Source organism: Dysidea avara, chromosome 13, assembly GCF_963678975.1.
Source record: "Dysidea avara chromosome 13, odDysAvar1.4, whole genome shotgun sequence".
NCBI lineage: Eukaryota > Metazoa > Porifera > Demospongiae > Dictyoceratida > Dysideidae > Dysidea > Dysidea avara.
In genome coordinates, this window is record NC_089284.1 from 2,252,092 (window position 1) to 2,274,411 (window position 22,320).

The 22,320-nt window shown below is 38.5% G+C and overlaps 4 protein-coding genes across 5 annotated transcripts; 1 reads left to right on the forward strand and 3 right to left on the reverse strand.

The window, feature by feature from the left end:
- Nucleotides 1-615: 615 nt before the first annotated feature.
- On the reverse strand, nt 616-9,025 carry LOC136242658 (rasGAP-activating-like protein 1). Of its 2 annotated transcripts, none has more exons than XM_066034103.1 (20): nt 8,890-9,025; nt 8,604-8,723; nt 8,509-8,553; nt 8,335-8,448; nt 8,222-8,283; nt 7,711-7,829; nt 7,534-7,571; nt 7,215-7,296; nt 5,532-5,764; nt 5,049-5,163; nt 4,296-4,446; nt 4,173-4,237; nt 4,020-4,123; nt 3,459-3,672; nt 3,065-3,202; nt 2,819-2,960; nt 2,465-2,640; nt 1,890-2,033; nt 1,368-1,500; nt 616-1,228 (listed from the first exon to the last, which is right to left on the reverse strand). In XM_066034103.1, exons 2-20 carry the CDS (start codon nt 8,678-8,680, stop codon nt 771-773), a joined length of 2,610 nt encoding a protein of 869 aa, XP_065890175.1. In that variant the 5' UTR covers nt 8,681-8,723; nt 8,890-9,025; the 3' UTR covers nt 616-770. The 2 variants fall into 2 exon arrangements, with proteins under 2 accessions (XP_065890175.1, XP_065890174.1); XM_066034102.1 differs by lacking the exon at nt 8,890-9,025 and adding an exon at nt 8,788-8,883.
- Nucleotides 8,994-15,296, reverse strand: LOC136242664 (uncharacterized). The gene is made up of 8 exons (XM_066034109.1): nt 15,112-15,296; nt 14,690-14,731; nt 14,532-14,632; nt 12,294-12,426; nt 12,037-12,147; nt 10,943-11,035; nt 10,799-10,891; nt 8,994-9,285 (listed from the first exon to the last, which is right to left on the reverse strand). Exons 1-8 carry the CDS (start codon nt 15,279-15,281, stop codon nt 9,159-9,161), a joined length of 870 nt encoding a protein of 289 aa, XP_065890181.1. The 5' UTR covers nt 15,282-15,296; the 3' UTR covers nt 8,994-9,158.
- Nucleotides 15,279-19,682, forward strand: LOC136242660 (uncharacterized). Its single transcript, XM_066034105.1, has 12 exons — nt 15,279-15,424; nt 15,617-15,667; nt 15,731-16,042; nt 16,100-16,468; nt 16,527-16,832; nt 16,987-17,106; nt 17,155-17,225; nt 17,287-17,541; nt 17,632-17,834; nt 18,531-18,571; nt 18,630-18,726; nt 18,771-19,682. Exons 1-12 carry the CDS (start codon nt 15,409-15,411, stop codon nt 19,516-19,518), a joined length of 2,589 nt encoding a protein of 862 aa, XP_065890177.1. The 5' UTR covers nt 15,279-15,408; the 3' UTR covers nt 19,519-19,682.
- LOC136242661 (putative ferric-chelate reductase 1) lies at nt 19,519-22,295 on the reverse strand. Its single transcript, XM_066034106.1, has 16 exons — nt 22,024-22,295; nt 21,806-21,972; nt 21,656-21,747; nt 21,522-21,600; nt 21,400-21,475; nt 21,223-21,344; nt 20,924-21,179; nt 20,741-20,872; nt 20,593-20,690; nt 20,448-20,540; nt 20,339-20,398; nt 20,240-20,280; nt 20,128-20,189; nt 19,915-20,073; nt 19,779-19,861; nt 19,519-19,728 (listed from the first exon to the last, which is right to left on the reverse strand). Exons 1-16 carry the CDS (start codon nt 22,220-22,222, stop codon nt 19,636-19,638), a joined length of 1,812 nt encoding a protein of 603 aa, XP_065890178.1. The 5' UTR covers nt 22,223-22,295; the 3' UTR covers nt 19,519-19,635.
- Between the last annotated feature and the right edge of the window lie 25 nt (nt 22,296-22,320).

A 22,320-nucleotide genomic window follows, 5' to 3' on the forward strand; every position in this document is an offset into this window, starting at 1 on the left:
AGTGGGTCAGAAAATCTTATTACTATGTCTCAAAATTTCTAGTACTAAGTATAATCCAACAACTAAATGTGTTACTATATAATACTCTCAACAGCAGCTTGACGTATTATATTGAAATACGTCTAGCGATTAGCCAATAGAATTAGTATTACACTTGTTTGTCAAGGTCGCTTGACAAAAATCTAATTTGATTGGTTAAAATAGTGTAGTGTTTATATTAGAAGTAAATGTCCGACTTGACAATCAAATTAGTATTACAGGTTTTTGTTAAGGGACCTTGACTAACAATTGTAATACTAATTCTATTGGCTAATTGCTTGACATATAATACGTCAAGGTGCTATTGAGAGTATTATACTGTAACACATTCACTTGTTGGATTAGTAATATATAATTTTGACTGAGTTGCAAATTTTGAGGGTAACAATCCAGCAAAAAAAAAATGCTAGGTACTAATTTGTTCACATTTTTTCTAATTGTTGCATGTTCTTGGTACAAATATGTTTTTACGAATGTTAATTCAAAATCTTTTTCTGGTCTGCATCTACTTGATATACATCAACACAGGCAATGTCAACTAAATTTCCTCATTATTTAATAGTTGACAAACAATCATAACTTTAGGAAGCAAGTTTATAAAATAAATTACTTGCTATTAAAAATACACATACATGCATAGATACATATACATTCCAATCTGCATATAATATGTACAGTTTAGATAAAAGTATCTCTTCTTATAAGTGTGAGAAGGCGTATATTGCTATTATTCACTGGGGTATTTCAATAGGACTAGGAGGAGCAGATGCTTTACTGTGCTCCTCTTCAAGTTGTTGTATAACAACCAACAGTTGTTCGTACATGTTTACATCTCCTAACTGTGGTGCCGAGTCTGTTGTGTCTTCGTGATGTTCAGTGTAGCCCTTGACAAACACAGAGGGTATGTGCCCATTAGAGTCTACTTCATGATATTCCGACGACCGATTGATGGCTATTTCATTGGAAACCGTGCTGCTATTTTCACTAAGTGATGGCGAAAGGAATACTCTGTCATTTTTAGGTTGAAGTGTGCTTGTACAGTTGTCATGGTTCTGTGCAACTAACGACTTAATCTCATCTTTACCGATCCAAAATTGTGCAAAAATAATTTGAGCATCGACATCAGGATCAAGGGGATCACGCCAGTCTCCAAGTGTAATGCTGTTGTGTGCTGCACTACAGCCATGATCTATTAGGATGTAATATGTTCATTAGTGTCACAATAAGGCAATTCACAATACACTACAAACAACAATAAGAAGGAAATGAAACAGCATTGAACAGACCATGGTATGTGCCATGAATAACAGTAGGGTTAGTACACTCACCATATTTGTCATGTGACTTGCAGCAACTCCACTTGTTGATGAAGGCACCAGGATGATAGATGGAGAGCATACTATGATTGTTGAGACACGCTTTTCGAATAGCTGACACCCACTGGTTCTGCTGGTTAATGTTCTACAGAGAAAAGAAAACATCAGTTAAAACAATGCTGTCACACGGGTATGAGTTTAGTGGTAGAACAGGTCCGTTGGTGAGGTGACCATGCAACAAGCAAGGTGAAGAAGTTTCTACAAAGGCCAGTTCTAGCCAGATATAATCAAACCAAAAACATCAAATTTTCTTGCATAAATGTTCATTAAATACTTTAACATCAATAAAGCCTCTAATAAAAGTTGTCGCCACTTAAACATCAAACAGCTTTGAAGTAGCATCTGGAATGGCAGGAAGTTGTAGTCTGAAACCATAAGAAATGATACTGATCACTACTGCTAAGATGACACATATTTTTCCAATTATTTCAGCTAAACATGTGATTCCTCAACCAGAGTTCAGTTCACACCCACCTCAGCTTGCAAGTAAAGACACTTCAACTCCACCAGGGGGTTTCCTGGGTAGACGATGATCTGGAACATGTGTCTGCGGTGGAATGCTCCCTCATCCACCTTCTCAACAAGCCTGATCCACTGGATAGGTATGGCCTTCACCTCCTACAATAATAATAGTATGTGTGTGTGTGTTGACTAATCGGCAACAATTTAAACAAAATCTTTAAAAGTGTCTACTAGAACAAACAATACTATAAATGTGCAGCGAGTTCTATAAGTAGTTAAAATAGTGGCATTTCCTATGTACATTTTTTAAATGTACAGGTGTGCAGTTTCCTTTTCACAACTATGTAGTCTCATTGCTCTGTAGTTATATATACTCAAAGCTAGGACTTCTGCTTCCTGTGTATAATGTACCCTGCAATAACTTTTGGTTTTTTAGATTTTGAAAGGACTCCATCTTCCCACAGAGAACCTACGACAAGTGGGAAAGTCATCATTGTGAATCATAAATCCCCTTATATACCTTTGTATCTTTTCTGTTTCACTAAGCATATATGGTTTTATTGTGGCACAAAACTTGTCGTGTTTACCTCAGTGTCATCACTGCTATTACTATAGAGTAGTGAGATGTTGTTGAGGATGAAGTATCTCTTGCAGTAGCCTAAGGCACCAAATCCACCTTTACTCTTTCTCTTTAACAAGTAGCCCTCCATTAGCTTGAGGTGCGCCATGTACTCGCCAGACTTCCGGCGTATTTCTGCCTGCACTGTGTACACAAAACAGAACATCTCAATAACTGAAAGAAAGTACTAAAAAATGTGCCAAAAATAAATGACTATTTCAGGAGGTTACAAAGTGTACATGTATATAGTTTGCAGCTGTGTACATTAGCTCTAACCACACAGGCACGCACACACCATATACTTGACTACACTGCAGCATACCATCCTTTTGGTCCACCTGCACTAGCTGTTGGACAAACAGTTTTAAGCGTTCTGAGTTGTTCTTGACTAAACCAGACATGGAGCGCATGTATTCTTCTTTGACATCCATTTCTTGGGCTAGATTACCAATAGCTTGTAGTACCTACACATAAAAGAGCAAATAATTAATTACACATACACAAATGCATACACCACATACATGCACACAGATACACCCTACAAATATCATTAAAATAAACCTCACACCTTGGCAATCAGCTTTAGTGTTCTCTCTGTCCGATGATCTGCATGGTAGTCTCTTAGTGCAAACAACTTGGGTGACAAGATGGCAGGAACAAAGAAACGCAAAAAGATGAATGAAGTTACAGCTAGGTAAGGAACTTCCTGTAAACAAGAAAATGAAAGAAAACAATTTAGCATGCACTACTTTGTTCTTCACCATACAATTACAGACCAGACGGAACAAAGAAGTGCATGAAGTTACAGCTAGGTAAGGAACTTCCTATAAACAAGAAAACGAAAGAAACAACTTAGCATGCACTCTTTGTTCTTCACCATACAATTACAGACCAGACATTCCTAGCCAATGGTAACTATATATACACATCGCATGCACGCATGCACACACACAAACACTAACATAATGTTCAGGCTGCTTGAATTGGTTTGCTGTGTTAATCCACAACTGTCTCAGTACAACTCTCAACACAGAGGGACACTGCGTGGCTGAGCTAAAGATGGCATTAAGGATCATCTCAACGTAACGTGTTAACGCTGCAGCACTTGAGTTCAATATCTTGGTAATGCTGCTAGAACTACCACTATGAGCAGCAGATAGGAGAGTCTTGGATCGGCTACACGTGGAAAGAAAGATACATAATGAACAATTGACTACATGTACAGTATGTCTGTTTGCAAGTGTGTCAAATTTGTTGAATAACACAACAGTAGTGGATGTACCTGTGTGCAGGGAATTATTATTAACAACTCTAGTTTACATTACACACATATAATTCACAACTGATGCTCCAAAATGGGAAACCACATATTGTGTATATTACACTACATACACAGCAGGTGCAGATTGAGCACTATTAGCTAGTTATGTGCCAATGATGTGTAACATATTGATGACCTACAAATGCTGCTGTATGATGTTCAATGTAATTTGATACAACAAACAGTACATTATATGTCTTACTGATGTGATAAGTGGCCAGGGTCCAACTCGCACTGTTTTCGTTCATCAAATATCTGGTCTATACATGGCTTGAGTGTTGCATGGAGATATGGTGTAGCGACAACCTGTAAACATATTAATGTTGGGGGAACAGGGGACCAATGCTAACACTACCTTCATAAACTGATCGAAGCATTTTGAAGCCAATGAATTCCCTCTAAATAACGTTGACGGGTTTGCTGTACACACAAAGTGGTTAATAGGTGACATGTATAAATATGTTTATAAATTGCTTACTAGTATTTCGTAGTTCAAAAGTTGTGAGTTTGTCCAACAACGGTAGAACACTACCATGGCTGAGGTAGAACCGTACCAGTGTTCGTGCCAGTTGGTTCTGATCAACAACTCTTACTTTGTTCAGTAGATTCAGCAGGCACATTTCATCTGGCTACATACGTAGAATGAAACAGTGAGTACATTTTAACTGCTCACTACTTGTTTGTGTTCATGTGTTCATGTGCCGAGTACATTATATTTTCACAAACAGTCTCATTTGCACAAGATATAGATCTATGTACAACACTTCATCACATCAAAGGTATAATTTACACCACATAACTAAAGATCGTTCATCAACAGCAGATCATTTTCATTCACTAACAAAATTCAAAGTGCTATGTTTATATTTTAAAAAAAAAAAACACTTAGTACAGTTCATTTGTAAAAGTAAGTGACTGCATGAAGAGTGAGCAGCAGTAAACCTAATAAGCATAGTATTACACCAACATACAATACCACAAAGTTGCCACAGTGTAATGTAATTCGTGGAAAGTTCACACAAAACCCATCAGCTCTTTATATACTGTGTGTTAACCATGACTTCATTCATCATAACCAACAAATTATACTTTTATAATTATGGTTCACTAATCTGTGAAATTTTGCAACTAAAATTCTTGATTCTGCATTGAGCAGTGCTGTGATAATTTGAGATTTTCTTTGTACACATGTGTGATTGTAGGGTTGTATGGTGCAGTAAGGATCACTTACCAGTTGACGCTCCACAGACAACAGCATCAGATCAACAAGAGGTGTATACGCTGTAGACTCCAGAATTCTCTCCTCTGAGAAATGCACCCTCAATCTCAGGCAACCGAGGTCTTGTCTACAGATGCACAGAGAAAAGTAATGAACTACACACATAGTAGCTACAGTATAGTTAGTGCTCAAGATGTTTGTGAGCAGATCTTAGAGCTCTAACACTATATTGTTGCATTACAACTGGTGCTATACCCAATGTTTCCTCCACTTTCATGAAGAAAGTGTTGTCTGTAGAAACCACACAAGGGCACAATACACCTGCATATCTAACTTAAGACAATTTCATAAACATGCAGTTTACTGTGTCTAAACTGCATGTTTATGAAATTGTTGACATGCTACTACACAAGTTGCCACCATATATAAAATTAAATTATGTGTCTGTGCTTTGTGTGTGGGTGCATGCAATATGTCGTGTGCATGTACACTTACTGTTTAGCTGCCTCCTCACAAGCGAGCTGCTGGTGTAGCCTATACCAATTCTTGTACATGATGCCAACCTCCAGCTCAGAGATGTCGATCTCCACACGACCCATAAAGTCGTCTTGACTAAACGAGTCCTTGTCCCATATCACCACCTCTACAATACTGTCCACCGTGAGAGGACCCTCACAACAAATAGAAAATGTCTTTTGCCATCGTGGAAACCTGGTCTTGTGTATTACCTGTGGACAAGAGAACAACACATTCTGTAACAATACATGTAGAAATTATATACAGACATCCAGTACAACATAAGCAGCAAATGTGTTACATGTCACAGGAACTCATACATATCAGTAGTTTGCAGAGTGGCATAGTGACACTGGGTGCTGTCAGTGTCTCTTCTGTGAGTTAGTATGGTGAGCTTAGCTTGTGTCTGTGAGTGTCTGGCTGACTTGTCGACAAGCTACAGTAATCTTCACCATACCAACCATCATCAACTAAGGTACTTATGTTGTAACAACATCTTTCGTGGATTTACAAGCAATCTATGTCTAAATATTTCAAGGATAAAATTTTCACTGTTAGCTCTCAAAACCTCAAAATCAGTGAAAATTTCACCCCCTTAGGCTATACAGTATACTCAATAACAACCATCACAAAACTTGGACTGGCCAAACTGTTAGCTACAAGCACACCAGACCATGTCACACTCCATTGCACATGTTTAGTCAGCTGTCATGGCAGACTAAGTCTTTCTCATGTTTAGTACAATAAATGGCCAACTCAGCACTTAGAGAACTTCTTGAGGTATCTAGATCTACATTAAGCCTAAAAACCACACCTATAGTTAATACCCTAAATGTCTAAATGTTTGACAATAATTGAACACAGAACTACACCAGAGAACATATAACAGTATAATCAAGATAAATCTCCATTATTTACTCTTGGTATAATTGAGTAAAAGACTGCAACTCTGCTCTGCCCAGCAAGGAGAGCTCTGCTCTGCCCTGCCAACATAATTTTTTTACTTACGGGCATACTCAGCCCACTTAGTATACATGTTCAAGGGCTACCAATCTATAACACTCTAATCAGCACTTCCAGAAAGGTGGGAAAAAGTCGACGTCATTTCCTGCATAATCCTCCGTTCTCACTAACATCAAAAGAGATACATTGCCCACAAAGAACAAAGCAGTGAAATAGATGATATCTGCAATATGGAATGTGATGTCATAATTGACAAAATGGCCATATTATTACAGGGCTTGACAGACTTTGCACATAGTAATTGATATGATTATCATTTGTAGTATTTTATACATGGAACCAAGAGATAATAAAGGTAAGAAGTGTAAACGTGTGACAAAGGAAGGCAGACAAAAATTCTTAAATGTGCACACAAATACGTGCATTTATGTACTATATGCCCCATCTTCCTTTCTCAAATTTTATAAATGCTATCAGCAAAATACTCTCACCCAATACCTACATGTACAAAGTTCCCACACTAGCACGGCCATCTTATTTTGAAACGTCTAAAAACATCATTGCAGATATTGCTCATTAATACTATACAGCTCTTCTATATATAGAACTACATTGCCTTATCTAGAAAAAAGTGATGCATGACTTCATTAAATAAGAAGGCAGTAATACAAGTAGACAGGCTCTGAGCATATGGTGTACCTGAGTGTGCTGCTGGTGGCCTTGGAATTTCACATGAGCGTAGGGATCGGATTTACCATTGGCATCTTTGGCTGCCAAGTCCCTACACCATAGACACATAGAGTTAATACACTCTCAATGGATGACAGCTATATATGTACATGTATTTCAAAAAGCCAAATCACACATACACAGAAAACAATGTACTAGACTGAATACATAGTAACACCTAAGCAACCAGTCATGATCTCCAGACAAATCAGTATGTGTATATGTGTGTATGTGTACTCATGAGTAGCATAAGTACAGCATCTACAGTAATTCAGTAAAGTTCCCCTACCTTGCTTCTTCAACGGTGACGTGCAACACATATTTATTCTGAAACAAACAAAAGACAGACACATGTTAAATCAATCACGGTGACAACACATACAGTACATCGCTAAACTGTACTGTGGAGATAAGGGACTAAAATAACTAACTACACAATTCTCTGCATATGCCAACAATGTCATACATTTTCAGTAGCTGGATCTGATGCTGTAAACACTTTCTCCAGCGTCATAGCAACTAATACTTCACCAGAAACTCCATCATTTTTCTTTACTGGACGTAACGGTAACCACTTGTCCAAACCTGTACACAACAAACACAACAATGACAGGAGAACAAAGGGATATCATACTTGTGACAGAGCTGATCTACCATAGTAGTAGCCAATGGTTTGAAACAATACATGTGTCTAATGTAAGTTAGCTGACAAGGAGGCATAACAAGTGAGAGATTAATTTCTGACATGATAGGTTCACCGCTTAGAGCCAATTGAAGCAAGCCATTTGATGTCCCAGCTCTTGTTCTGAGTCATCAAACACATTGCTGACAAGTATAACTAATTAGACACTCCATATAGCAAAACTAACTAACCCAACTAGCTACATCAAATCATACACACTAGCATCAAAACTGACTTAACAAGTTATGTAGAAAGTTACTTCTAAGGGTTTTCACTGAAGGCAACAAATCATTACCTTTTACAGTCTCACAGATGCTCTCTCGATCTATCATCACCTTTCCAATATTCTCAGACATTCTATCACACAGCAGGCTAAAATGTTAATATTCATAACTATACGTTGCTTACCCAAAAGATTCCGAGTGTCGCACATACACGGACACAGTTTGAAACTCCACAGGTATATGAAGGATGTAATCCTCACCCCAGTAGGGTTCCACACTGTGATAAACTGTGGCCGTTCTACAGGTGGGGTACACACATTTGCACACCAAGGTTTCTATTAGTTTGATTATATCTCACCTCGCTACTTCTTCATTGTCAACTTTCAGTACACAATACGGGTCCCTACAGAAGGTCCGTAACGTGATATACGTCACTACTACACAGTAACTTACAATTCTTTAATGCTGGATTTCTTCGCGAGCTTTTTTGCCTCGCATATTTGCACATACATGCACGTGTTGTTGTACATATTCGCCTTGGTGCTAACCTCCTGTGGTGTTACGACGTACGGACTAAACGGCATTTGAAAAACGTGTTAAATTAATAAATATACTGATGCTTTCTACAGTATTTTACTTGAAGTCCATGACAAATAGACAAGGTACGAGTATATTTATATATCATCAAACAGGACACACCAAAATTAATTACATACACCCTCAAGTTATGATAACGTACAATTTATTCTACACCCACAAGATGTCCGCTTTTCCAATGAGATTCTCTACTTCGGTCTGCTCGCTGAAGGTTAGCAATAATAACAACGGGATTGTATGACGTAATAATGTAAACGAGGTCCGGATTTTTAATGACAGCAAAACACGTCACAAGATACACACATTACGGACAGGAAGTAACTACATATGCAACGTTTGGCTATTTAAAAAACAAAAAAAAAACAGCTGGCACTATATAAATAAAATGCATTAATGGCGACACAGATATTCCTATAATTCCATATCATCATCTTCATCATCAAAGCCCCACAGAACTTCTTTGACTTGTCCACGACTGCTAGAGTCAACAGTTGTATCTGTTTGATTACTGACTTGCTGACTAACACTGCTACTCTCCCTAGAAGGAGTACAATAAGAGGCACACATAAATATGGCATGAACAGTGACATGTAGCTAACAACACTACATATCCTCCTCAGACACATTCTTACAACTTGTCATCAACTGGGATAGGCAATTGGACATTGTACATGTCTTATATCATCACTGAACAGTGAATCTACTACTGGCAAAGAGGGATTTAGGGACACACACTACACAAACACATGCAGTATATGTGCGTGTGTGTGTGTGTGCATGTATGCATGCGTGTTATCCACCAGTGTGACCACAAGTTTTGCTTCCTCCTTCTGTGGCAGATCACGTGACCCTGATGGGCAGTGTGCAGACAGAACAAGACAGGTGTGCGTGCGCGTGCGCACGGACACAAACATTTTATACTGCAACATAGCACATGCAATAAAGTAGTGTTTTATAAACAGCATAACAATAATGATAGCGATCCTTTCAGATGTTTTGAAAGCCCAGATAGCCAATAACATAAAATCCCTAAAACACCAAGCTGTTGTTTGTACCTAACAAGTTGAATGATAGTGTATGAACACAGCAAGTGATTGTGACACAGTGAAACAGCTGTTTCCCAGCCATTTCTCTTGTGGGTATTTCTGATGACCACCAATGCATGACTATATATACAAAAAATTGTTTAGTTTTCTAGTTGCATGTCATTATTTGTACAATTGTCAACAACCCCTTTTAATGATACCCCTTACACTGTATTTATTACCCCTTATTATTTAACAATACCACTTACTTGTACAGTCTGTAAATGACACTTGGATCACATGCTCACAACACACTACCCACACATGCACACAGACACACACGCATGCCCTCACACAAAACCATGCATTTGGTTGCTAGTCGTGCCTATACCCTGGCAATACTACTACTCAGGTGCCTACAAGTCAGTGCACTCCTGGTTATTACTTCACTGTCCTCAGAATCCTCACTGGAGGTTGTGCCATGTCTCATGGGTGAAGGTCTGAGCACCAGAAGTCCACTAAACGCTGCCAGATAGACAGTTGACATCCATCTCCCCAGGTACCCATTGATGAGACAGCTGGGTGGGTAGTCTTGTACCCTGCTGCCCACATGCTCAACGATGCGAAGTTTGTCCAGTAAAATTGGTCAAACTTCTTGCATATACTACAGAAAAACTGACTTCAATTACTTAATTAAAGCATTTATTGGTCTAAAGTACAGATTTCTGTATGAATTGGTCATGCCAGTAAGACTATCAAATCAACACTCCTTTACGAGCAACACTCCTTTATGCAGGTGGAAATTCTATTTATAACTTCTTTTAAAGCACAAGAAGCATCTTTGTACAAATTTCACAAGGGCCAAGAATGTGGACTAATGTCACTAAATGACCTCTGCGTGATCAAACACAGAGACATGTTTACTGGTTGGGCCACTCCCCAGGATCCTACTGCATAGATTGAAATAATGTGTGAGTTTATGCACATGTGACATGCACACAACACCACACCACAACACACACTTACATTTGATCGACTAGACTGGACCTTCTTAAACTGTCCTGTACAATTTTTTCTTTAGGCACCCAGGGAATCAACTCCATACATGGCTTACTACAACTGCATACACAAAGTCAACAATACCACATTTCCCACTAGCTGAACACTCACAGTTCATCAATAATTGAGGGTGGCAGCAGATGTGTTTTGCTCAAGTTTTCTCTGACTTCAGGAGATAATTCAATGGTCGGTTTATCTTTTAGCCTGAGATATAAACAATGATCATATTAATCATCACACAAAGAGTGTAATCCAATAAATTACAAATAGACACTTTGGAACTGCATTTTTTTGGAGTACATGTACATCATGTGACCTTTGCAATTAGGTTTACTGGTTTATGCTTGCCACTATATTGCAAACTTGTTGTGACATACATATAAAAATTAACTGCAGTCAGGGCCGCCCACAGGGGGGGGCAACTGGGGCATTTTGCCCCGGGCCCCAACCTGAAAGGGGCCCCAGGAGGCCCCATGAAGGGCCCCCTGAATACCTGTTTAAAAGATCGATATACTCTAATAGAGCAGTCAGATCTAAATACTCTAATAGAGCAGTCACAGTATTCCTCAGAGGAGCAGTGTAGCAAGCTTATAGATAAGGAGATATGGTTGGTGATGGGTAGTTATTGTCATTGCCAGCAGGTTGTGACCTTTTTTTTTTTTTTTTTTTTTGGTCTTCACCTTACAACTTGGGTCAAGGGCCCCACTTTAACTCTTTGCCCTGGGCCCCTTAATTTCTCTGGGCGGCCCTGACTGCAGTAAGAGCATAATTACATCAGCCACACATATCACATGTAGTATTAAGTTGTTACATTAATTCATCAGTACTTGGTGAGCCTTAGCAAGCCACCCCCTGGTAGTATTTGTTCCAACCATTCCCAAAAGTTAACGTAACGAACACAGAAAACCTCACACTAAGGCTCACCCATGACGCTGTATAGCATACAATGAAACAATACATCTAACTGTAGGACTGTTGTTCCCATTCAGAATTACATTACACACAAGATCACAATACAAAGAATAACACATTGACTGACTACAATAGCATATACACATTTGTGTGTGTTGCACAAGTAGACGACTGGTACAATACCCACAATTTGCTAAGTTCAAAGTTATGGTCACAAGAGAAAACTTACCACATAGCACAGTACCCCACTTAAAGGTGAACACACATGGTTAGCTTCAAACAAAGGAACTTACTCTAGTTCATCATCGTCTGAACTGAGGTCCTCAATAATGACCTCCCAATGTGACTGTGATGTTTGCTTAGTGTTTGTACTACTATCACTACCTGGTACTGCCTGGTTCATCCTGTAATGGACACCACATTTGTTACTAATATAGTGAGCATGTACTGCACACACAGACACGCACATACAGACACACACTAACACAAACACACACGCTAGCACAACACACACACACTAACACACACGTGCACGCACGTATGTACGCACTTAAAATCTGAAGAGTCCATAGTTCGATGTACAGATGATGGAGGGGAATAAAAAGCATCATCAGTTCCATCATCTCCCTGGAGTCTCCTATTCAGTAATTCTTGTCTGGTGGGATTACACACCTCACTAACACCTACAGTGAGTATAACAGTCACCACTAGCAACACGACCACATTTTGGCTAAGTGAGAAACTGAGAATATACATTACAGGAAGCAACTTTGGGATTGGCAAATTTTTTTGCTGAGACCATCTCCTCTTAGCTCATGCATACTGCTGACACTTAACCCAGTTGGGACTACTGCATGGTTGTGTAAGGTTCTCTGCGGTGTCATAATTAAGAGTAGAGAAATGTGTTCCAAAGCTCAACACAAAACTTCAGCATAAAAAAACTTCTACTGAAAAAAAGCCAGCAAACCAATAGTATATGAAAGTGACCTAATGGCTAAGCCATAATATACTGTACTTATCACCTTCCACAGTGTGGGTGACAGGATACCACATCACTCACTACAGGTGTATAACAAAGAACAACAAACTATACATTTTGTTTCTCAACCTTCTACAGAGAAGTTTCAAAAGACAGGCGTTGTTACAACAATTATGGAAGTATAAAACTTCCACATTACCATATGCCCACCATAACTGACAAGGAATCAAATGACAATACACAACAACACAACAGTCAACAGGAAACTGTGGCTGCTGCTGTGTGTTTGTGTGTGTTGCATGTGTGTGTGCGTGTGTGTGTGTTGCATGTGTGTGTGTGTGTGTATGTGTGCGCGCGTGCATGCGTGCATAGATTTATAAACCCCAGGTATGGGATGGTACACGAGCAACACACCCAATACTTCTGTTGAAACACTCTTTCTCCTTGTCTGATGAATTTAATGCCAGCCTATAGAAATCGTGCTCAAGCGTTCTGAGGAAGATTTAAAACCATTCTTGTTATTTGTTGACTAGCTGTCACTACCCAGTAGTATTCTTTCGCGAGACTTCTCAATGGGAAAACAAGAAATGGTCATACAAAGGTAACAGCTGCAGTCATGACAAATCGCATGCACAAGTCATGCAGTGGCTTCCTATGATATGAGACTTAATGCAGTTAAACATAATCATCAACCTCATTTATCAGGCAGTCAGTCAAGAACAGCTCATTACCAAGCAACCACCCAAACCATAGTACACAAACAAGAAGACTTGGTCTTCTATGATGTATATACTTTATTGCAAGATGCTATCTCAGCAGGACAAAGGTAATAAGTTCAGGCACCTAAAACACACTGAATCAATACAACTCTCTATACCAAACATTCCCCCTAGAAAAGAGCAGACCATTCAACATCAGTGAACAAGAGTGGGGGAATATAACACTACAGCAAAATTACTAGCAGTTTCCATCTCATGACACAAAAACTTCCTGGGACAATTTTGTGGCGGCAAAATAGGGTTTTCTGATATTGAGAGGGGACAAAAACATAAGAGTGTGGAGTCCACTTGAGAGGTGTGGGGGTGCATGCCCCTTGGGAGTTCTGTGAAAAATCACTTGTGAGCTATAGGACTACACTCAAGTTGATGGACTAAGATGAATGTAATAATGACAGGGAGTGGTTTGAATAAGACTTTCAATTTGTATTGGTTTAATGTTTTCTTATAGCAAATACCTCTGATGTATCAATTACATAACCCTAAAACTCACTGTCTAATATATAAGTTACACACTGTTTCAAATCAGACAAGTGTAACTGTTCATACTTCACTCAATTAGTACAGCAATTAACTAATCATAAACAAACTGAAAACTTACAAAGTAAAAATGCTCTAATACAATACTCACTGTCCAGTTTGCAGTTAAGATAAACACACACGCATGCACGCACATACGCACGCACACATGGAAGAGGACACGTAGAGCTACATTAGTTTATGAAGTGGACATCTGTTTGTAAGAATATAAACATATAGCTGAATAACATTATAAAAATTGTTAGTCCCTTTTAACCTCCTACGCTTTCAAAACACCCACGTGCACTAGATTTACATACACGCACACAAATAGTAGGGGAAAAGACAATATAGTAGCAACCTTAAAAGCAACCCTAATGTCTGTAGCGTGTGCACACATTAACTAACTACATGAAAACAAAATGTCACTTATTTGCATGTGTTTGGCCTAGTCCATTTCATATTTGTATGACAATTTTTCTTTGTGACACATAACATCAAAACAGTGACATACCACTATGATGGTGTGTCTCATTGGCAATGTGTAAGCCTTGTAGGTAGTTAGCCATTTTCTCCTCAGATATGAACTGCTTGGCAGCCCGGGCTTCAGAAACACTACCACACATATACAGCAGGGTAATGTATGTACATATATGGTAAATGTTGGCTTACCTGTCATCCAGCCTTCGCTTCATATTACGCTTCTGTACAGTTCTATGGACAAAAGGAAAACAATTACTTCTACTTCAAAATGATAAAACAGAACTGCACTTGGCTTTGGTTAAAAGAAATACAAACGAGGAAAAGCTGGGTCTAACATACAAGCTTTTTTTTTTTTTTTAAGGGAAGACTGCTCAGTATAAAATACTGCTTTTCAGCAGTGTTTGTATACTAGAGTTTATTGTTTAACAAAACCAGAAGTTATAATATGGAAGTTGGTAAAGCTGGCTAATTAATTCGGCCATAAAACACATAAAACCTTTGATGATATTCGCCTACTACGTAACAGCAATGTAACCTCCATTACAAGTACAACTGTACATTCTTGGTAGGCTAGTGCGCTACGCGGTATTATTTCACATTTAAACACATACCTCACACGACAAGATGGTAGCGTTTTATTTTCCGGTCTTCTTGCTGCAGACATCTTGCTAACTTGTGTATAATACTGCGGCATAGCAAAGTTGATTTTGGGTAGCAAAACGTTGATTACTCTTTCTCGTACTCTAACTGTTTCAAACGCAAAGTATAACGACATCGTCATTCCGTTTTCCACTCCGTATACCACTAGACCACACATTACGCTACGCCAGAGGTATGTACCTACCGTAGATACCGAAGTAAACAAGGTATATGCAAGTGGAGAGACAACGTTTGGCTACAAAACTGAAATGGACAGACATCGAGGTATTTGATCTAGTATTTATAAGAGCATTTAAAGCAGGTTTGAATGATTTTCGTGAGTTCAAGCAAGATTGGGTGTGGCATAGTTTCAGTAGCTATGCCACCCACATCAGAATGGGTCGTAATGTATGCGTATCTGTAGTTCCGTGAATGATAGTGCTATGTGTTATAATGTTTTGTCATTTAATATGACAGGCAAACTGGGATGTGAAGTGATATTATTTTTATTGATTCTAACCACTTGTGGTAAGCTGCATGCTTTATGCATAAAGTCTACATGTTTATGGTACAATTTTTTCACTTGCATAGAAAACTCTACCAATGGAACCTTACTTGTAAATATCAGCCATGCTCAAGATGCTTGTCTACTTCAAGATGTCACGTTCAATTGCAATCTGCCCTCCGAGGCTACTCATATACAGTGGACAGTATATCCACTAAATGTGACCATTAATTCAACTGAAACATCAGATGCAACTAACAACCGTACCATATCAGAGGCATTGTATACTGTACAACAAATACAGCAGGCGGTGTACTTACTTGTCACTGCCAATTCAACTCCTGTGTGCAATATATCAGTTTCGTTTGATAACCTCCTAGCAGAATTTAATCTTTATAGTAAGTCAACGCTATTATGGATTATTTTTGCAAATAAATTACTTGTTTTTCATATAGCTAAGGTTGAAGGCCAGCAGTTGCCACACAATTTAGCATCTATCCCAACTATAAAAGAATTATCCACTGATAGTGCTAATACGCAACAGAACATTGGAGAATGCGTCACTGAGATAACATATGGAAACTGTTCCACTCTGGGTGCAGCAAACTTCACTTGGTACTTGAATGAAAGTAGGGTTGACTATGAGGCCCAGAATAATAGTATATATGATTATCAAGAAGACAGTGGAACACTAGGCATACTGAATGATAAAGCCGCTGGAAATTATACTGGCCTCTACAGATGTGTGACTACTTTTCCTGGAGGTCTTGGTTCATACATCACTGCTGCCACAAACCTTGTGTTATTGCAGTCACCTATCACAGGTATAACTACAGTAACCGCTTCAGTACATATCAAATTTATATGCTGTATTTATAATAGGAACAAGTGATGACAATCTTCCAAGCTGGGCTATTGCAGTGATTGTAGTCATATCAGTGATTGCAGTTGGAATTTTGCTAATCGTAGGTTTAGTTGTTTTGCAACTAAAAATTGGATGGGTATGGTTCTTCCGTCCTGATTTTGCAAGTGATAAAAGGATACGTCACAGTAAGAGTCACTATTCTGAGGGAAAGAGTGATTACTTCAGGTCTCAGTCTTCAAAAGACCAGTTGATTAAACAGCCTATAAAAAGATTGTCTAGTAAACTATCTCAACGTTCTTCTAAGAAAGCCTCACAAATAAGAGGTTAGAATGAGTATAATTTGATACATATATTATGCTTTTGGGCAGACCAGCTTATACTAGCTATATAGAATAAAACTGACACTATACTTCATAATGAAATAGTGTTGGAACTGTTAAAACCTTCTATTCTTAATAATAGCATTATTCATTGCAGATAAATGGGAAATTGAGTATGACTGTATTGTGTTTGAAGAGATCATACATGAGGGAACTTTTAAAAATATCCACCGAGCCGTAATTGGAACACACAGTATTGTTGTAAAAAAGCTAAGAGGTTTGATTGTAATTGTTAACCATTTGTATAAATGAGTGTTGTTTGCAGATGAGGAATCAGAACTAGGATTGAATGAATTAAAACATGAAGTATCTATCCACAAACATATTGCCAGGATTGTGAGTTTTGGCACAAGTCACACAGTTATAGATTAACACTTTTTTTTGATTTCATTTATAGTCAAACTATTTTGAACATCCCAATGTTCTGAGTCTCTATGGAGTTTGTACGGTGAATCCTAGTGTTCCATATTGCCTTATTCTGGAAAATATGGAGAATGGAACACTTGACAAGTTGCTGTGTAGTCTGCAATCTGGACCACTGCCAGCCTGGTACATAGCATACTTGAAACAATCTGCTATTCCTGGTCAAAGTTATTTGGAATTAGTGAGTGCTGATCTAATTGAGATCATTCAACAAATTGTCTCTGCCATGGTAAGCAATTTGTTAAACAGTATCAGCAGTTTAATGGTCCAATTACAACTGCATAATAACAGTGAATAAAGTGAATGTTATTATACGCAGATATTCTTGAATCGACATGGGATAGTTCATCGTGATCTATCTACAAGGAATGTATTTATTGGTGACAATCTTCTTGTGAAGGTTGGAAACTTTGGGATGACACATGAAGGTCGATATTATATTGTCACTGAGAGGGGCCACTACATCCACGACATGGCACCAGAATGTATACTAGAAGAGAAATACTCTGTGAAAAGTGATGTGTAAGTTTGTGTGACTTAACGTAACCAAACTAAGCAACACACTAATTTCATCTTGGTCACATTTTGTTCTTTTACGAGCATCAGGATCATGAGTAACGATGCTTGTTATTTATTTTCACAAAGTTTGCATGTAACACTTAGGTGATACATTATAGTGTGATGATCTTTGTGGTGATCATGTGACATATATGTCAACGGGTCTGTCAGGAATCTAATATGTCATAGCTATAGATCTGTAAAGTCATTTCTTGATGCTGTAGTTGACTGACTGAGTAACAAACATTGTTGGTATGTGTACCACTATGAGAGGGTGAGTCAAGGAGAAGAAATGAGCATAGTTCTGAGGTTTAAGTCAAAAGATACATTGGCAAGTATACTGAACAACACTGGATTGGTATAATTTTTAATGTAATAAGAGAACTTTATGAAGAATTTAAAATCTAGGGATTCTACAACAAAAATCATTTTGCTGAATTTCTCCTCATTATCACTACATGTGATAGCACAATTAGGCAACATTACCTTGTTTTTCATGCCACATTAACAATTTCAGTGACCTACTAATAGCTATGAAACAGCAGTTTCAGTTAAGCACACAAGTCACAGTCTGAGTTGTGCAGTCCATACATCTAGATAATATTGGTGAATGACAACTAATGATGTACAAGTACACTATAATGTGTATATACATTTCAGGTGGTCTTTTGGATGTGTTCTGTACAAGATATGCTCACTAGGTACACAGAAATATTGAATATACTGTAAAACCATATTTGTGTATTATTTGCAACACAGAGGACAATCCATATCCAGGTATAGCTCCAATGGACTTACTCAAAACATTAGAGAAAGGAGTAAGACCTAAGATGCCATCAAGTTGTTCAGAGGAATTGTAAGTCATCGTGTGTTACTGATTTAGTGATGTTGGCCGTGCAGGTTTTTCCTGATGCAGAGATGTTGGAAATATACTCCAGTGGACCGCCCCACATTCACCACATTGCAGAAATGCTTTGTCGATTATAAATACTCTCCATCAAACTATATAACATTCCGAGTCATGGATGCAGATAATCAAACTGATCATGATGATAATGCGGACAGTGAAATATATCTATTTTGTCCGCCTAAAGAAGTGACAAAGCATTTCAATCGACTGTCACGAAGTGGTGTACGCAAATCAGCAAATGCAGACCCTTGGTATCAGGATGATGAGGACCCTTGGAATCAAGATGAAACACTCAGCACAAGTGAAACTGCACTACATTATGATGAGTCATCAACCAGCTACAGTTCAGATGACAGTCACAGTCATAGTGAAGAAGAAGATGGATCAGCTGCTAGTGAACATGTTGATGTTCAAATTGAAGTTGAAGATGTTCCACAGCCAGCAAGAGACAGACGACAAAAACGTATGCTAACCATGCCTGCATTACTTTCAAACGGTGCTGTTTCCGACTTGTCAGAAAACCAGCAACAACAATCATCTCATGACAAGTCTAGAAGGGTCAAATCGTGGAACGTAAATGAAGAAAAACATTCCTCTAGATTATTTGTAGCAGACCAAACTGACCCATTCTTGGCCCCAGCTTATAGAGAACTAATGATTCCATCTCAGTCAGAAAGTTCATTAGATAATAATGACGACTCATCCCAGAAACATCAATATAGATATGCATATCCTTAATTACACTTTCCTATTGTGTTAATATAATCACACAGGACAAAACACATAATATAATAGAGTCTCTTTGTATGTATACATGTATATGCGTGCATAATAGTGTCTTTCTTATTTGGCACATTAAGATATAGCCATCAAGACGATGGTGGCAATTGCCACAGCTAGTAGTATTACCACCATCACAATGCCCGCAGATATTCTCCATACATAATCCTACTCAAAGAGACCACATTATAATCCTAACAATCTCTCTGATAACTTACAGGAGCTGGTGTTGGGTCTTCATCATTTACCAGTCCTTTTGTATCGTCATCATTACAGGCCAAGTCTTGAGGACGTGGCACTCCTTTGTATATTAGAGAAATAAATAGCATACACAATTTTTGTCTTGTTTCTCACTTTTGTGATAAATAAGTCGATAGGCATTGAACAAGAAGAATGTCACAGAAATGTAGCCAATTGCTGTCCCTGCTAAATAAAGTGATTTTCGAACAAGGTGCTCATTTTCCCCAGCAACCCAGAGTCTCAGTCGGAACAGTCCCAATATAATATTAACCACTGCAAGTCAAAGAAATGGATGAAACATCATTTCATATTCACTACGTAGCATACTAGCAACAAAGAGGGATAGCACAAATCCATTTGTTCCATGTATAAGGTTGAAAAGCCATCGACTAGAGGACATCAGAATGCATAACAGGCATAAGATTTCTGAATAACTTACTAGTGGCCATCTGGGTTTCCTTTAAAGAATCCAATAATCACCTATATGTGTGTGTACAAGATTAGTGTAATATTCTCAAAACATCTGTATCAAACATACATTGATGCAGGGTGCAGCAATACAGATTATTCCCATAAACTGATGTGCTTGATTGTCATCCTATAAAGAACACATAAGTATTATTCTATTAGACATGTGAGATCTTAACTGTCTGTATCCATTTGCCATCAGCATGGACAAGTATTAGAATTAGTCCAATAAACATGAACACAATTGTTGCAATCATTACTGCAATGTGACCCTGAAAGAAATGACATAACATGATCACAAGTAATGTGTTGACAAGTACTAACATAGAACCATAGACCATTAGGGAATGACTCCTTATAGAAAAGCGCTAAAAATATTCCAACCGGTGCCAGGAAATACCAAGTAAACATCATGAATGCTCCTATTAAAGTAGATACAAAAATGATCATGATAAACAAGTCTTCCACATACCATGAACTTTAATCAAAGTTACTGATGGACGATCAATTTCTATTTCAGACACATCTTCAACATGTCGCGGTGCTGTGGTGATTTTAGGATAAAGTGTGTGCATTGCACCTACACCTTCGATCTCTGAGCCACCTGGTCAGATATTGCAGCATTAATGCTTTGTTTGTTAACTGTGAGTCTCACTTGATGAGTTGCCAACAGCAAAGAAGTTGTAATACATTCCAGTAGAGAGGTCTTTATCAAAAGTACCATTACCACGAAGCGTTCTGCGGAATCTACACAGAATCACTGCATTGTGGTTCTGCCATTCTACATCACTAATGTCATCTTGGTTAGGCTCTCCCATATTGGCTTGATGTCTCTCCATGTTGTATGTGTCCTTCACAACAACACTGGTACCATCAATATGTGACTGACACACAAACACATCATCGTCTCCCTGCAAGCACAAAGTGACAATAGTTGAAAGTTACATATTTTACCATTAAATTGTCATTAGAAAAGCCAAGAGCTATCCATCCTCTTCTATTACGCGTCATCTCCACTTCTATATATCCTTCATCACTGTTCACCATCCAAGAGGCTGAATAGTCACAATCCGTGTCTGTTTCATGTGTGGAACTGATATGGCTAAGTAAAATAGAACTAAAACAATGTACCTATGCAGTTATATGGCTCTCGATAGCATGCTCGTGTAGTCCCACAATCAGAATAGTGTAGTCCTTCAATGTCACGCTATGTACAGTAAATAGAACCAAATCATTATCACTACAATACATACAATTATGCCAGTGTCTTCAAATATCTGAGTTGATCTTATCAGCACCCAGTAAGTTGAAAAATTATGAACAACAGAGTACCTAAAGTGAATGTTAGTCATCATACTAGCAAGGGATCAGTGGACACTAGACTCACTCAAACTGCAAAGTGCCAGTACCAGCTGGTGGTGCTACCCACAAGAACTCAACAGAGACCACATCATCAGGATTGTTGTGTGTGACTGTACCCTAGACACACAACAATGCACTAGCCATATGTTCATAGAATTACACCACTACAACTTACAGCACTACTGACAGGATCTTCACCACTAAGTTGGCACTCTTGTAGTCTTGCCTTGTTAGTGTTTGTGATAATAAAACTTCCCACAAGATCGTTAGTTGGCTGTGTTCTAGCTTGTATAATGAAACCTTTGAATGGAATGGTCAAGTTTTCACTAGAGCCAAGGGTCACTAAAAAAAAAATCCGGTTTTAGTTGTGCTCACATCTCACTCAAAACTTACGTCGGTAACTGCTTTCCGGCTCGTAGCCGACGACTGGAATGGAGGACAGATCCAGCGTGATAGGACTGGCTTGGGATCGAGGTACATTCGGGAAGTGCTGGGGTATTAACGACGAGCATGCTTCTACAGGTGCTCCAGTTGGACGAGCCGAGACTCTCAAAACAATCGCAACCAATGCTATCAATACACACGCCTTCATTGCTGCTGTTTTCGTTTTATCCTGCCACGCCCGAAGTTTAGCTTTCAAAGCAGCCACACCCAAATAATCCTCACGTGACAATCAAACTTTAGCCGGGC

Bases quoted from the DNA above. Each gene is read 5' to 3' on its own strand.
- LOC136242658 (XM_066034102.1), bottom strand. The intron at 7,830-8,221 runs GTAATGATTTGT...TGTTGTGTACAG, and splicing joins CATCTGTGAGACTGTAAAAG to GTTTGGACAAGTGGTTACCG. The intron at 7,572-7,710 runs GTATGACATTGT...TGTTTGTTTCAG, and splicing joins CAGATCCAGCTACTGAAAAT to AATAAATATGTGTTGCACGT.
- LOC136242664 (XM_066034109.1), bottom strand. From the start codon at position 15,281: ATGACGATGTCGTTATACTTTGCGTTTGAAACAGTTAGAGTACGAGAA. The intron at 12,427-14,531 runs GTATGTCACTGT...TACTCACTGTAG, and splicing joins TGAGACACACCATCATAGTG to GTGTTAGTGAGGTGTGTAAT. The intron at 12,148-12,293 runs GTGCGTACATAC...TGTCCATTACAG, and splicing joins ATGGACTCTTCAGATTTTAA to GATGAACCAGGCAGTACCAG.
- LOC136242660 (XM_066034105.1), top strand. The intron at 16,469-16,526 runs GTATAACTACAG...TATTTATAATAG, and splicing joins ATTGCAGTCACCTATCACAG to GAACAAGTGATGACAATCTT. The intron at 18,572-18,629 runs GTACACAGAAAT...TTTGCAACACAG, and splicing joins GTACAAGATATGCTCACTAG to AGGACAATCCATATCCAGGT.
- LOC136242661 (XM_066034106.1), bottom strand. From the start codon at position 22,222: ATGAAGGCGTGTGTATTGATAGCATTGGTTGCGATTGTTTTGAGAGTC. The intron at 21,748-21,805 runs GTAAGTTGTAGT...TTGTGTGTCTAG, and splicing joins AAGATCCTGTCAGTAGTGCT to GGTACAGTCACACACAACAA. The intron at 21,601-21,655 runs GTGAGTCTAGTG...CATTCACTTTAG, and splicing joins ACTGGCACTTTGCAGTTTGA to GTACTCTGTTGTTCATAATT.